The sequence below is a fragment of the Zootermopsis nevadensis genome, unplaced genomic scaffold (assembly GCF_977971745.1).
Source record: "Zootermopsis nevadensis isolate Lab colony 2312 unplaced genomic scaffold, Znev_1.0 Znev_ptg000012l, whole genome shotgun sequence".
Classification (NCBI taxonomy): domain Eukaryota; kingdom Metazoa; phylum Arthropoda; class Insecta; order Blattodea; family Termopsidae; genus Zootermopsis; species Zootermopsis nevadensis.
In genome coordinates, this window is record NW_028259144.1 from 14,344,655 (window position 1) to 14,361,868 (window position 17,214).

At 36.2% G+C, this 17,214-nt stretch overlaps 2 protein-coding genes across 3 annotated transcripts in view; one reads left to right on the plus strand and one right to left on the minus strand.

Moving 5' to 3' along the window:
- LOC147874011 (ankyrin repeat and LEM domain-containing protein 2 homolog) overlaps window positions 1–10,421 on the plus strand; it is a 29,310-nt gene extending 18,889 nt beyond the window's left edge. The window contains exons 8-11 of one of the 2 annotated variants that reach the window (XM_087348081.1): window positions 4,238–4,394; window positions 4,827–4,958; window positions 5,898–5,983; window positions 7,711–10,421. In XM_087348081.1, coding sequence (XP_087204207.1) covers window positions 4,238–4,394; window positions 4,827–4,958; window positions 5,898–5,983; window positions 7,711–7,802 — 467 coding nt within the window. In that variant the 3' untranslated portion in view covers window positions 7,803–10,421. The other variant, XM_087348082.1, reaches the window with a different exon arrangement.
- A 3,402-nt stretch (window positions 10,422–13,823) lies between these two features.
- On the minus strand, window positions 13,824–15,227 carry LOC147874012 (zinc finger MYM-type protein 6-like). Its single transcript, XM_087348150.1, has one exon. The coding sequence runs from the start codon at window positions 15,225–15,227 to the stop codon at window positions 13,824–13,826; it is 1,404 nt and encodes a 467-aa protein (XP_087204276.1).
- Between the last annotated feature and the right edge of the window lie 1,987 nt (window positions 15,228–17,214).

The following is a 17,214-nucleotide window of genomic DNA, read 5'->3' on the forward strand; positions in this document are numbered from 1 at the left end:
GAGACCCAGCTATAATAATACATTTTTGCAACTGGTTTATCCAGACAATGAATGAAGATTCACTGACCCACAAGTACTGTTTTTTACTGACAAAGCCTGGTTTTACTTAATTGGACACATGAACACACAAAATAACTGATTCTGGTGCTCAAAATACCCTGGAGTCCTTCATTATATTCTGCTTCAACATCCAGAAGTTGGTGTTTGGTGTGGAATCAGTGTATGGTGAATAATTGTCTCAGTTTTTCTTTTATGGATAGTCTTCACTCAGGAAGTTATGTTAATTAGATTTTGAAAAGGATTTTCCTTAAGTTAACAGAAAAAAAGAAAGTGTATGGTTACTTTTAGCAGGATTCAGTAAAGGTGAACACAACCGATAACTCTGTGTCCACAATAACTGACATGTTTGGTGAAAAATGTATTAATGAAAGTTTATGACCAACTTGTTTCCCAGACCTCACACTGTGTGATTTTTATTTATGGGGTAGCTTGAAAGACAAAGTGCATAAAATAAATCAAAGAAAATATTGAGGACACAATATTCAAGATTTTCCCAGCAAGCAGCAGTGTTTGAACTGGAGTGTGCTTTGCTGTGCATTTTTATTTAAATAAAAGTCAATGTTGTTCTTTGACATTTATCTTGAGATCCAAATGTAAAACAGAGAAGAACATCCATGTTCTTCTTTGATTTCAACTCTTATGGGGATTTACCATTACCTCTAAAACCGAATATTGTGCATATGTAATTTAAAATGAAGTTTAGATTATGAAGCAAAATGATATGTTACTGTTACTGAATGTATACATTTTAAAATTTAGAACCTCACGAGACAGGAAAATGCTGACTCCACTACTCACACATCAGCCAATCATAAGTAATATCAAGCATTGTTGATGGTAAATTACAAAGCCATTTATTCTTTCCTTCCATTTTATCTTTCTGTATTTAGATGCGTGTTTTATTCTACTTTATGCTGTTTCTCTGCCTCTTATTATTCATTCAGTTTTGTTGACAGTGTTCCTCAGTTTTTCCATATAAAAATAATGGGATGCAAGAAAATGTTTTTACTATTTTCACATGAAATAATATTAGTATATTTGTTTTAGTAGTAGAATGGTGTCCTGCTCAAAGAGTTTCAGTTAGTAGCTTGATGTTATTGGCCAAAGAAAATTTTGACCATGAAGATTTCTGATCCGTGTTTTTGTGTACATGCCTTTTTAAAATTGAAATTTATGCTAATTTAAGTGCTGGAGACTGAATATTGTATGATGCAGCGTTTCTCTACCTGTGGTACACGTACCACTTGTGGTATGCGAACTAAGTAAGAAAAGCAGAAGATAATATTAACATAAATAAGATTTCCCTGACCGAATTTGGTTAGTGGTACATTTAGTGTGTTAAATTAGAATTTGTGGTATGCCAGCGAAGAAGGGTGAGAACCCCTGGTTTAGTGGAATACAGGGCTAGTCTAAATGATGTTCACGATATGAAAGAAATAATACGTTCAATGAAATTCAGATGCACAAAATTTGTACCAATGGAAAGAGAAACTCTCCAAGTTTTGTTTCAGTACATCAGAGGTGTTCAATGCGAGCCCCCTTGGTAACTCGGCACACATCCAGCCTGTAGTCCCAGACACGCAGCATGTTATGATCGATTGCTGTAATGGCTGCAGGCAAGGTCTGTGGTGAGGGTGGTATGAAGACTATCTTTGATGAACTCCTACAGAAAAAAATCACAGGGATTCAGGTCCGGTGAATGTGGAAATCTAGGACACAAAAGGCTCCTCTGCCTTCGATGGCAGTAATTTTCTGTCATATCGCCCCTGGCGGCGAAAAGTGTTACTATGCGGCCGCGAAGTATACCAACATAAACTTGGAGAGTTTCTCTTTCCATCTGTACCAATTTTGTGCATCTGAATTTAATTATATGAGTAACATGTGTTTCAAATCGGGAACATCATTTAGACTATCCCTGTTTAAAGACCTGAAGGGGCTAGTTGTAATGTACAGAAAGTAGGGGTTCCGACAAACTCGTAAAATCGATCCCCTAAATTTTGGAGGGAATTAATAATAGAAATCATGCACAGATCAGAAACATGTTCCATTAATTTTTGGTTTTCTCTAAAGCATGAGGCTTTAATTATAGAGAAGATTTATTTCTGTATTTAATAATGGAAATGTTATAAATCCAGTGCTGTGTTTTATGTTTTAAATTTTATACATTGCAGCCGTGTTACAGATAAGGATTTGAACACATGGACAACCAGGAAAATTATCTCCATCTACAAAATTTATGGCCATAAAATTCTGAAATTTATTTGGAGTTATAGTAGTGCAGTATCCTGAAAATAAAGAATATTTTTCATTTGGCACTGTTGAGTGATAACAAGAAATATTGCAAATATTTAATATAATAATTTCATAAAATTTGCCATGTTTGTTGATGTAATATGAAACTCAGTTTACACCTGTTACTGTCCATACAATTTCAGATATATGTGGTGTCAATATTCTCAGAAAATATGTGGTCCTCATTTTATAAGAGTACAGAGAAACTAAGTATCATTATTTTTCTCCCTGTCTATGCCCATGTGATGTAAAGCATGGATTATCAACCTTTGAAGACCCTGGAATTACATTTATCCTTTCTTATTGACTTAGGGGCTACATATTGTAACTGACAACAATTTTAACTTTCATGTTAGTTTATTGAAAATTGTACTAACACCAACAGTTCCACATATTAAATAATTGTATTTGTAAATTTGTTGATGTTGGTTTTATTAATCACTTAAAATTAGTGAGATTTTATTTTCATATGGCAGTGAGTATGAAGATGCCTGTCTTCTGGGTTGTTGCACCGTGTATAGTCTGGTAGAAGTTTACAGGCGTTTCAGAAGTATTTGCTACCTCCATAATCGCACCTCTGAAATGTTAGTAAACTTCTACCAGACTACATGGAGCAACAACCCAGAAGACAGGAATCTTCACACAGGAATAATTAATTTATCATGATACATTATTAAAAAATGTGGGCAGGGCACAGATACCAGGTTGGGAAAACCTGTTGTAGATCATCGAGCGTTAAGAGAATAGATTAAGGGGTATGGTGCTGAAGCAAGAAAGGGCTCCTCCTCTGTGGATTTGGCAGGGGAGGAATAAGGAAGGCAGTGTGCTACATAATTAAATACTGTAACTGGATACAGTTCGAAGCGCAAAGGAACTTCCTTGAAGATGTTAAACTGATGTGTGTTATTCGACAGTTACCTTCATCTGTAAATTTAAAACACCCATGTTTCAGAAGCATGCTCTGCTTCCATCATTAGGTGAAACTGTTAGGTTGTATGTATCAAATCTAAAACTTCTTGACGATGGTGAAGAGTCATTTGAATAAAAAATTTCCTTGGATATTATCCATCGTCTATATTTACTAGACGATGGATAATGTACACTGTTGTGTCAGTTTAATGATGCATCTTCATCAAAAACCTTTAGACTTCTCTTAAATGTATTTCCATGTATTTATGATGATGAGCATGATCTCTTGTATTTGGTAGCCTACATTTTTCATGATATATCATGCTCATAGCGCCTCTTTTACTTCAGAGGCCTTGGTTCATTTCCAGGGCATTGTCACAAAGTAACAGTGAGACATATATTTCTCTGAGTTCTTTGGTATATTCTGGCAATTACCTCTGACCCAGGACTTTACTGGACTCAGAAGTGAAGACATTACACTTTTAACTGGTCAGAATATTTCTTTATTATGTAGCATTGGCTGATGAATGTATTTCTATTACTAGTTTGCAAATTTGAAGTAACTTGTAAGATTTAAGGTTTTCACAGCTGTGAGTATGAAGCTTTCTGCCATCTGGGTTGTTCTGCAGTGTGGTCTGGTCGATGGATACCAACATTTCAGAGGTCATACTGCCTCCATCATCAAGGGATGAGGGAGACAGTGTGACCTCTGAAACGTTGGTTAACATAGACCAGACTACACAGAGCAGCAACCCAGCAGACAGAAATCTTCTTGAAGTAACTTATTTGCACACCAACTTATTCATTCATGTGTAATTTCAAATGCTACGTGTTGATAAATTCTGTTTTAATATTAGTTCTTTGTGTGAATTTGGAAGATGATTATAGACCATAGACCATATAATTTTATGAAATGTATAGATGGTAGCCTCTAACAGATCATGTCTTATGCATGTGAGTTTTATTTGTATTCCAGATGATGATGATGATGATGAAGAATATTTCACACCACCATCAACACCTGAAAAACTCAGCAGAAATGAAGTACATTCATACTGCAATAATGATGATGATGATGATGACGACGCTGAAATGTTAACACCAGACGAATGGCCAGATGTTTTTATACAAGGGTAAATACTGAATGTCACATGAAGCAAAGAGTAGAATAATTTGTCTACCCACTACTACTGCTACATTTATTTAACCAAAATGTTGGGGAAAGTTTTTTTGCCAGCTGCATAGAATTCATATTTGCCTGGTCAGCAGTTCGTCGTTCATGAAATCTATATCTGACAGTGAAGTACCCAAACACACTAATTATTACCTAATTTTTGTAGACAGTTAAATTTTAATCACTTAAAGTGGTAATGATTGCAAGAAACTGTGTTTTGTTGTTTCCTCATCTTGTAATTTTCAAACGCCTGTGCTGCCATGTAGTCTTATATGTGGTTAGCAACATTTAGATCTAATGATGAAAAATCTGTAACCACCTTAAAGAGTGCCCAGAATACTAAGTATATGAGCACAAAATAGTCTTATTTAAATATAATATTTTTTTCTAGTGACTCACCTACCAAGTTGGATGCCACTGTAATGCAGGCATTGGATGGCTTAAATATAGACCCTATAGAATATCCTAACATTTATAGATGGCAACATTTGGTTTTGCTGTACTCTGAAAGTGTGAGAGCCATGTAAGTAATGTGTCTAATGTAAATAAAATTAGTTAGTATTAAATCAAAATTACATTTACGATAATTCCAACTTTTATTTTCTGACCATGATTCCCAAAAAATTTAACATTCAATTTTTGTATGTACTGCATTTTCCATGGACAATCCATAGTACTCTATGTTGTATGAAGTGTACAAGTTCAATTTGTTGTCCATTGTTTGTATTTGTATTATCTTTATACACAATATTAATTAAATTTAAAAAAAAGAAAATATGAACACGTTCCTAGCCATCCATAGTATTTCATCTGTTTTCACTTTCAAACTAAATAGTAAATATCTTGTTTGGAATGTTGATGTGGAAATGGATTGTTAAATTGTGTAATTATGCTTACAAGAGAATGGTTTTAGCTTTAATAATATTTCTGTTATGTTCCACTTTGAAGTTTCTGATTGTTAAATTGATTTAAGATTTTTCTTGTATTTCGATAAACACAGAAAGTTTCTTAAAAGTCCTTTTTGTCAGAGAAGAGTTTCTCATATGTGCATATGGATAATAAGAAGAAGACATGTATAAAGTGAAGCTTTCATGATAGACTCTCAGGTTACAAGCCATGTCAGATGGCTGAATGGTGAATGAACCATATTTTCTGTCAACATTTTCAGAGAAATCTCTGTTCTCATCCTCAGGGCTCAGATTTGTTACGCAGCAGCCTTGAGGATGAGAGCAGGGGTTGTTTTTGAAACGTTGGCAGAAGATATGGTCTATTCACCATTCAGCCACCTGACGCGGCTTGTAACCCGAGTCTTTCATCAACAAGAAGACATGTTTTTCAAATTTTAAACTAAATGTCTATGGAAAATAAAGTTGAATTACAAAGAAGTGGAAATGGTGGACAGAATTTGTCAATGGACATTAAGAAGGTAAAACATTTTAATTATATGTCTTGTAACTTTCAGATGGTCCAGTCCTCTTCCTTCGAGGCCTAAAGAAAGAACTAGAATGCTTCAGACACCTGTCACAGATTCTTCACAATACCAAATAGGTATGCAGTCTTCCACTCCTCCACAGGCATGGCACAAAATTACAGGATCACATTCACCATTAAGTCATCAGCGGTTGGAAAGAAAAATACTTATGAAATTCTAATAGTCTATATTTTATAATTAGAAATATGTTTATCTATATCAAGATGTAGTAAATTCTGATGTTTGTACTTATAAAGAATGGGATTGTTAAATTTGTATTATCAGATATTAGACCATTTTAATGCAATGGATAGTTTATTATGTAGGAAGCACATATGGGATATTTTCACATGATCTTAAAATTTTATGCAGGTAAGGAATAAAAGACTCTTAAAAGAATAAGAAGAAGAATTGATCAGTAAAGGAAGCCAGCAATAAGAGTATTTCTTTAAAAAATTGCTCAAATAGAGATAATTCCAAATGTTCACAAATTAAACTTTAGGCTTCTTGGACGTAGGCCCCAGTGATTCATTCACCTTTTTTGTCTCAGTTTACTGTATAATTTTTCTTGTCATTATATTATTATCAATAATGACCTGCAATTATAGAATATCGCTAGCAGAGAATTGTACATAATTGTCAGTTATTATTCATAAGTGATATTAAATCACTATTACTGCACATTTACATGACAAATGATCAAATTTAAATAATTTATTTACTCATTTACGTGCATATAAACCTTTTTTTCTCTACACTTTGCATTAGAGATGTCAGTGATAATGAAATTATAAATTATAAATACTGTACAGTACAGTATATGGTTCCATTTTAAAGTTTAGAAATTTTATATAATTAGGCATAGGTGGAAGTTGGTCAAAAGTATTATATGAAAAAGTGATGGCCCATCAAATTCCATGAAATGATGGAATTTTTTGAATACTTGGATGACTCCAGGGTATTTTGAGCACCAGAATTAGTTATTTTGTGTGTTCATATGTCCAATTAAGTAAAACCAGGCTTTGTCAGAAAAAACAATACTTGTGGGTCAGTGAATCTTCATTTATTGTCTGGATAAACCAGTTGCAAAAATGTATTATTATACCTGGGTCTCGTGGTTGTTACGGAAAAAGGTGAAGTTTCATTAATTTTATAGCAGTTCTTGCTGAGAAGACTGAAACATCTTATTGCTAGACTAGATATACCAGTGATTTCTGGACAAATACTCTAATCTTGCAATAGTATAATCAAGTTTCTCTTCTCTTTATTTTCTTATGCAATTCTAACCTATACTTTTGAATGTATTAACGAAACCTTGGAGAAATATCAACACCAGATAATTTTCGTTTTAAGTTTTCAGTGATATATGCATAAGCTAAATTGCTTTTTTACATAATTATCCAAATACAAAAAGAAATCCCTGTATCTTGAACACACAAATAACAGAGGAAAAAGAAAAAACATTACTCATGCCACTTTTCATAACCCTATCTTAACCCATGGACTTAAAAGTTTTAACAAGCTTTGGTTTCTGTATATAATCACCCATGCAATAGCCTGGATTTCATTTAGTCATTCATAGATGGCTCCCAACTACACATATAAAAATAAAAGAAACGCCTAACTTCAAAATCCCTGCTTCTGATGCTGACTCTTAATGTTGTGAAACCATTTTATTGCACAGAATGTTTTGGTAGTGCAGTCTGATTTATTTTTTGTGTATGAAAGAGCATTAAAATCAGAGATGACCGAGTTAAGAATTCTATGTAGAATATTAACACACACATTTCAAAACTACTTACAGGAAAGCAACCTGCATACCTGAAGAATGGCTGGAGTATCTCCACTGCCACTAGGTACCGAGGATTATCCCAGATGGTGGTTCTGAATGTGTGAGCGTCACCACATTCTATCAATTTCCTCAGCCAAACCAAGTCCTGCGATTTAGGTGCTCTAAAAGGACTTGATTTTTCTCCTGTTACAGGACTGCTGGTTTTTGAATTATCTGATAACACAGATATGGGAACTACAAATTCAGGTCCTTGAACTGCAAATTCTACAGCCTCCTGTCTTGTCTTAAACGATTTAAACCTCGCTTTCTTGTATTTCTTCATAATTTTCAGTGCATCAGATTCTAAGACAGCATCACTAGGTATATTTACACCATAATACATTTCTTCAGAATTACCAGGATCACAAAATGTTTGTTTCATAATTGCTTCGTCCTTCACATATAAAATGTTGCGTTTAAATATAAGAACCTACTGTACATATAACTTTCATAAAACCCTTCTTAAAAGAAGAACTTCAAAGGCGTCAAGGAAGGAAGATATTAAATCAAAGCAGAAGCTTAATAAAACTCGAATTGTACTGTTTCTCAGTTGTGACGCAATCATTAATACCAACCACAGAAACATTTCAAAACATACACCATCACTCTTGAGGAGATAAAGAGGTCCTGCAAATTGCTGGATCAGCTGTTTTTAATTTGAAAGACAAGTCAAATAAGAAACTAGCTACAGATAAGTTCTCCAATATTGAAGACATACAGAGAACACAATTAGAAAGTAAATGGTAGGCAAAATCAATGTCTCTGTTTCACCCTTACACATCAGTGTGATCCTGGAATCTCCAGGCCAGGCAACTAGCTCATAACAAACCATGTATGGTGAAGTGAGGCCTAGTGCTAAGATGAAAAGTGTATTGAAGAACTGTTTAAGATACTGTTCATCATTAGGCTCTCAGTACCATGTAGTAATTGTGGGAGGTGCCAATGACATTGCTAGAAATGAGACAAAGAGTTGTATAAATACTTTAAAGAGAACAGTTGCTGCACTAACCAGTACGAATGTTGTGGTAGATGAATGTAATGTAAAGTAATGTATTTTAATGTAATGTAATGAAATGTAATGTAACATTTCCTAGGTAACAACAATGCTAAGTAAACATGACGTTTCCTAGGTAACAATAATGCCGAGTAAACAGATGAAAGAATACTTGTCAAGTAGCCTTCCATTTAGATATGGAGTTCCTCAAGGTTCTGTCCTTGGTCCATTACTTTTTATTTTATATGTAAATGATATCCCACATCTAACACAAGGCAGAGCATTAAAGTATGCTGATGACACATTAATATTGAATATGGGTCGGGACATGAATGAACTCCAAAAGGTAACCTTATTCAATACAGACTTGGTAGAGCAGTATTTTGAGATAAATAATTTATTTATAAACCCAACTGAACACACATTACATTTTTTCAGGACAAAACAATGTAGGGAGAAAAGTAATCAAAAAATTGTAATAAAGAATAGGGAAATTATTATTCAGTCAATAACGAACCTTGTTCCGAGATGGTAACACTTCTGGATCTCTCCTCTGAACACATCTGAACCGATTGCTATTTCATATATGACTGGTATAAACATCAATAACACCACCTCAACAATAATGTTATATTAATAATATCTAGACACAACTTCCATAAAATATACTGAGAAAGATGATAAAATTATAAAATTGTAAAAACTATAAATAATTGTAATTTGAGTTTAAAAGTTTATAATTTACACCTGATGACGGTTTGATAAACCGAAACATGTTGTGAATGTTCCAATGTAAATCGAATGCTCGATATGGAACAAAAGATGATATTTTAATCATTTTAATTATCTTATCTTACTATTTTATTGTGATTTGACGGTAAACAAATATAATAATTATTTCAAAAAAATTTAATAAGTAATAGGGAAATAGTTAAAGTAAAAAGTACTAACTTCCTGGGAGTTGTGATTGATTGCACCCTGAGTTGGGAAGTACATATTGAAAGAATGTGTGGTAGAATTAGCCGTAACCTATTTATAATCAATAGACTCTCTAAAATACTTCATCTAAATGTAAGAAGAATGTTGTATTATGGTTTGATTTATCCCTTTTTGTCTTACGGAATCATCATATGGGGACAGAGTGCTAAAGTACTCACTAGACGAATTTTTACTCTTCAAAAAAGGGCAGTAAGGTACATAGCAGGTTTAAAACCAACTGAATCATGCAGAGATCGTTTTAGGCATTTGAAGATATTAACAGTATACTCATTATACATTCAAGAAACCATTTTATATGCAAAAGAAAAGTGTCTGCACTGTAAACAAACAAGTACATACATATAACACAAGAAATAATAATGACTATAACAAATATGTACATAAGTTAGAACTTTATAATAATAAACTGTCTGTAGCAGGTTCTTTCTTCTATAACAAACTGCCTACCATAATAAAACAAATAAGAAATAACAATCGGTTTAAGAAGGAATTGAAGGACTTTCTTATTAAGGGGTGTTACTATTCTCTAGAAGACTATCTTAATGAAGAATTTTTTAATATTGGCTACGGATAATCTAATGTGTATAATGCTATATCTCCAATGGTATTATATTGTATTTTGATAATGTAGATTGACATATCCTATATCAATGTATTTTTGATCTACAGGAAATAAAGTATTATTATTATATCCCATCTCTTCACCACTTTATGGGGTATGTACTTCCATGTACCTGAGACAGACCTTGTCCCTAAGGTACATAGGGCAGGAGCTATTTCCAGGATACATATTGTTTTTAGCAAGTGCTACATGTATTATAAAATATTTTACAATACATGTGACACCAAACTACTTCCTTCATTTCTTCTCTTGTCCAAGCCACTCTTGTTTTTCTTGTGAGTCTTGGGCTTGATGGCTGTGCGTGTCCATGGTTGGCCTGCGTTGAGTTGCCTCGTTGCCGTAACCAACCTCAGCCCTTGGAGTACCTAGGCGACCTGTACTCCAGATCTTTGTCTTTCCATTCTTCGGTAGTAGCTGCACGGGATTATTTATCGAGGTTTACACCTCTAGATCCGCCGTGTTCTGTTATATAACAGGGTCACCTCTAGTCGGATGTGGCTCTTCACGCACGGACGGTCTTGAGCAAGGAGAGGCTCTTGGATGCCTAGCATCTGTAATGCGCTTCACTTACTCCTGGCTGGGTGAGGACCAGTGTCCAGCATAGTCAGACTATGATGGTGAAAGGTACTACCTCTCCCCATTACCTTAACCCCTTATTATTATTGGTTTTTCCATGTCTACTAGAAAACAGCATTTAAATTCTTTGGACATTTATTACCAAAACGTCAGAGGTCTCAGAACCAAGCAACTCGAATTCTACGATAGCGTATGGGCCTCTGGTCATAGTATCTTATGTTTAACTGAGACATGGCTAAACGACTTGTGTTATGATCACAATTTATTTCCGGACGGTTACACTGTTTTCCGTTCTGACAGAATATGCACAAATAAGACGCGTGGAGGTGGAGTGTTAATAGCTTTATCCCCCGGAATACATGCCTGTAAACGCAGGCACGACTTAGAATCTTTCGAAGAATGTGTATGGGTTGAAATCCCCACTTTTGATGGTCTAAATCTACTCATTGGCAACCATTACTTTCCGCCTGATGTTAAACCTGAAGTTGTTGCTAATTACTTTCGATTTCTAGAAAACAATTTGGACACACAAAATTTTCGGGTTATTCTCATGGGTGATTTTAACACCCCTCGTTTTGACTGGAAGCGCGGTCTCTCTCTGGCTAACTGCCATTATTATTCGAAACTCAAGGGAGATGCCATCTACACCTCCGCGTGTCTTCTCGACCTCAGACAATGCATGGAAACTGTTGGCAGCAGTGGTCTCCTTGACCTTGTATTTACGAACTTCAGTGAGTTGGGTACTAACTTTATTGATACTTTTATTGTAAAGCCGGATGTTTACCACCCACCTTTTGTTATTAATGTACTATTGTCCCTGGAAACAGGTAAAAGGAAGTCCGAACTTTCCTACCGTAAATTTGCAACTGGGGATTACACCCTGTTGTATGGCATTCTCTCGAGTTATGACTGGTCATATATGTACAGTATCACCTCTGTCGATGATGCTGTCGCTAGCCTGAACTCGGTTGTTTTAAATGCTATAGATACGGCTGTTCCCCGCGGGTATATCAGAAATTCAAAATTCCCTCACTGGTTTTCGAGTGCCTTACGGTACTACATCTGGAAGAAAGATTTCTTTTACAGACGTTTTAAAAAGAATAACTCTGATTATTTTTATAGTAAATTTTCCTTCTATCGCAAGCTAGTAAAGGCTACAATCAAGTCTGACAGACATATTTGGTTGAAGTCGATTGACGACAATTTAAAGTCGCAACCCAAGCAATTTTGGAAATACGTGGCGTCACGTAGAAAAAGAAATTCCACCTGTATTCGGCTTGAGGTTAACGGCACTCATTTGGCTGAACCCCATTCTGTTGCCGATGCATTTGCTAAGCATTTTCAGTCGGTCTACAGTACCTCTTTAGGCGTATCCCCTTCCCCTGTGGAGTCCTCTGACTTCTTGTCCTTAGCCCCTATCTCCGAATTGGACATTTGTAAAGCAATTCGTCGTCTGAGACCTTCCAAATCTGTCGGACTTGATGACATTCCTAGCTTTGTTATAAAGGTTTGTTCGGAGATCTTTGTTCCCGTTCTCAAGCACATCTTCAATATAAGTTTAACGCAGAATTATTTCCCTATTTTATGGAAACAGGCAGCAGTAGTTCCTGTTTTTAAAAAAAGGTAACTCTGCCACTGTTAGTAACTACCTACCCATTTCTATACTTAATACTTTTTCCAAATTATTTGAACTTGTTATTTATGATCATATCTCACATTACATAAAGTGTAAATTAAATCCTTGTCAGCATGGTTTTACTAAATCTAAATCTACAGTTACTAATCTCGTAACCTATCTTGATTTTATTAATCCAATAGTTGGCTCCCAGGGTCAAGCTGATACTGTTTATTTTGATCTTAGCAGTGCATTTGATCTTGTCCCTCATAATCTATTACTCAACAAGCTCAGTGCTTTTGGACTCTCTGATGGTTATGTACACTGGTTTCGTAGTTACTTAACCAACAGACAGTCCCAGGTTCGCGTTTCTGGAACTCTTTCGTCTCCTTTTGTGGTCCTCTCTGGTGTTCCACAGGGATCTGTTTTGGGTCCTCTACTTTTCAACTTGTTTATTGATGACATATGCCAAGTAATTAATCATTCTAAATGCCTTCTTTTCGCTGATGATATCAAAATTTTTCCTGCCATTAAATCTCCCGACTGCAATGAACTTCAAACTGACATTGACTCGGTACAAGGTTGGTGCACATGAAACTCAATATTAGTAAAACTACAGTAATTTCCTTCTCCAGGAAAACCACTACTTTTATCTTTGATTACAAACTTTTTCAGTCCTCCATAACACGTACCGACACTATTAAAGACCTGGGAATATTTTTTGACTCCAAGCTCCAATTTCACAACCATGTTGACCACATATTTTCACATTGTATTAAGTTGCTGGGTCTTGTTCGCACATTAACCTTTTCATTCTCTTCTCTCGATTGCCTGTATATGTTATATGTAACCGTAGTTAGATCCAAGCTCGAGTACGCCTCGGTCGTTTGGAATTCTATTACGATTACTGATGCCAACAAACTGGAACGTATCCAGCAGAAGTTTGCAGCCCTTTGCTACTATCGTTTCCTCCCCCAAGTGCATTACAGCTATGCTGATGCTTTAGAGCAGTGGTCTTCAACCTTTTAACACCCGCGGCCCGGCGAAAATAGGAGAAATATTTCGCGGACCGGCGTCAGCCAGAAATAACAACCAATGTAGATAGAATTTTATTTATTAAATTTAATGTTATAAAATTACAATTGTTGGTTAGTGCGACATCTGCTGCTGCTTCTTTGTAAGCAAATTTGATATACGTGGTTGCAGCGTTGTTTCTGAGGGACGAAGCGCTGGATTAACATCAAATCGATTTCTCTGTTTGGTTTTTATTACTGACATAGCTAAAAAGTCTTTTCACACAAATAGGAAGTCGAAAAAACGACCAACAATTTGATAGCTTTATAACTCAGAGATGGATATTCTTTATCGAGGAATATCCAAAATTGAGGCAATGATTGCATTTTATGTCTGGACACCAGAGTGACATCAGAAGACAACTCGATCAGTTTTTCTTTCTCACGGGGATCAAGTGCGCATGATTTTATATCTTCCAAAAAGGGATTATTAATCCAGAGGTTACCTTTACGTGGATCTTCATTTTCAGGGAAATAATTATTAAAGTTTTCAGCTAACGCTCTTAAATGTTGGCTTATTATGTTGAATATGACTTTCTGGTTGATATCAGCAGCATTCAAAAATTCTCCCAAAAGTGGAAACATTTCTATATCTTCCTCTTGTACGCGACTATCCCAAAGAGCCAGCTTCTTTTTGAACGCATCTATTTTATTTCTTAGTGTAAAAATATTCGTACAAGACCCCTGAACGGAAATATTAAGTTCGTTCATAAGGTTAAATATGTCCGCCATATACGCAAGCTTAGCCATCCATTCCTCATTCAATAAAGGCTCTACTAGGTCAGATTTTCGCTCTCGCAGAAACTGCTTTACTTCTTCCCTCAGTTCGAACGGGCGTGCAAGAACTCTTCCTCTCGATAACCATCTCACTTCTGCATGGAGTAGGAGATGTTGGTGATGTGAGTCCATACTCTCACACAGTGTCGTGAACAGCCTCGAGTTCGTAGCTCGACTATGAATTTCGTTAATGATCTTCACAGCGTCATTCACCACAGTGTTTAGTTCAGTAGAAAGCTTCTTTGCAGCTAGATGCTGCCGGTGGATCATACAGTGAGTGAACAAAACTTCTGGGTGCGCGACTTCCTTTATTTTCGCAACTACTCCTGAGCGACGACCAGTCATGCTCGCTGCACCGTCCGTACACACACCAACACATTTGCTCCAGTCTAAGCCCTGTGCTTGAAAATACTCATCAAGAGTATTAAATATCTCTGAACTAGTGGTCCGTCCAGGTAAATCAAGGCAACAAAGAAGGTCTTCCCTTAAGTCTTCATCTTCACTATACCTCACGAAGCAAAGTAGGATAGCATGGTTACTCACGTCAGTTGATTCATCAAGTTGGATCGCGAAACATCTCGATTTCTTTATCCCCTCTACAACTTGCTTTTCAATATCGATGGCCATGTCAACAATTCTCCTCTGAATAGTGGTGTCCGAAAGCGGTATAGCCTCTACTTTTTTAGTGGCTTGAGGACCCAAAATTTCTTGTACGATATCTAAGATGCAAGGCTGTACTAACTCCTCACCAATAGTAAACGGTTTTTTCGTTTTAGCTATTCGAAGAGCAACTAAGTAAGACGCTTTAAGCAGCGACATGTCACTAGTCGTCATCGTTTTCATTTGACTTTTCTGAAGTTTCATCTGGTCACGTAATCTTTTAAAAAAGTCCAGTGGCTTATCAGTGAAATCTCTATGCTTCGAATACAAATGAGGAGCCAGTTTGGACGGTTTCATAGCGTCATTTGAAAGAACTTCGGAACATATTACACACAAAGGCAGGTGGCGATAGTTCACTGCCAGGGGCTACAATAAAACCAAGCTTTAAATATTCGTTATCGTAATGCCTAACAAAGTTTTCTGTTCTCTTTTTGGTTTGTATTGCACATTCCGAAGTATCAGGATATTTCTTTTTCTTTGTTTCTTCTAAACTTGAAGCACTTGGCATACTTTCGGCACCATCACTAATTTTCTTCTGAATATTGTCCTTGCCTCTACTAAAGGATGTTAATAGGTTTTGTTGTTTGACGTTTTGTTTATCCATCTTGCAAGGTTTCAAATTTTACGAAAGAAATAATTTATTTTCCGAAATTCCACAACACGATATTAAAAAAACAATACGCACGAGCGCGATAAAATAAGAATTCTTGCAACGTGTTATAACCGTCCTTGGTTAGTTGTTTGCTCCAGATAGCTCGGGTGCTCAGGGTCGTTCACGGGGATCGGATGTGTAACGGAGAGATAATGATTTACTGTTAATCTAATTATACCTTTATTATGTATTTATTTCAAAACACTAGCTTATAAACGTCTTAACCTTATACAGTCAAGAAACTTTCCACGACTGTCCACGACACACTTCCCGACTGCCGCTGCTGGCTCACTCCTCCAAAAGACCACATGTGAGTCCTCCCCCTACTTTCCCACTTAACACAGACGACCCTTTGTTTTTAAAGAATTTCGGCCAGCTCGCCCTTGCAGCGTTACTCCACAGGACTCTAATGTCTGGACGGTTACAGTGTCGTCGACAGGCGAGCTGACGCAATACTCTCATATGGCGGCCGCGCACTTCGTCTATACTCATCGCGTGCAGCGCCCCGCTCGCCGCTCGCCCCGCAACATTGGGAATTCCCCAAATCGTGTAGCAGTATAGTCGGGTGAAAGCAAGGTGAAAGCTTTCGCGGACCGGCAAAAAATTCTTGCGGACCGGCGTCGGTCCGCGGACCACCGGTTGAAGACCACTGCTTTAGAGTATTTAAAACTCCATACCCTGCGTAAGAGAAGGCATTGCAGTGATGCACTGTTCCTTGCGCAGGTTTGCCGCGGTTTTAAACACTGTCCTTCCCTTCTGGAAGCTGTCGGTCTCCGCATCCCTGCTCGGAATCTGAGAGATTTTTCATGTTCAGTGTTAGCCCTTTGATCAAAAACAGTCCTTCTGCTAGATGCGCATCAGCTGCTAATGTTGTCTGCAGGGATTTGGACATATTCGAGACGAAAATTGTCACACTTCTTCACATTCTATAATAGTATAATTTACTTAATTGATTTAAATTATTTTTACAAATATCCTAATATATTTAGTTGCAATTTTCTTGTGTATTTATGTCCTCCGTAACAATGTATAATATATACTGCTTGTTTTATCTTTTATGCTTTTATTGTGTTTATGAGTTCATCTTTGTGCTGTATCTGTAATTGGCCATCTGGCTGTTGATACAGCACACAAATAATAAAGAATTGAATTGAATTGACTTGAATTGAACATTTAAAGCACTTACAATATTTCTTCTAACTTTTGGACAGGCTATATTAAAATAATAGTTAAAAATACTAGAGAAAGAATCCCATTTTTTCTCTACATCATTATTCCAGAACACTTCAGTCCAAGTTTCATTTTGTATTAAAGAGCAAAGGCCTAGTACATTGGCTTCTGATACATTCCTGCCCTCTCTATAGCATCTGATTTGTTGTGGTATAGTCATATTAATAGTTATACATTGAGCATAGTGATGTGAAAGTAGGCTGTTTATTACATCAGTTGAATAGCAGTGTGAAGGCATGTTAGTAATGATTTGGTCTAAAATTGTTGCCGTACTTTCAG

Excerpts from the sequence above, each read along its gene's own strand:
- LOC147874012 (XM_087348150.1), bottom strand. The coding sequence starts at position 15,227 with ATGACGACTAGTGACATGTCGCTGCTTAAAGCGTCTTACTTAGTTGCT.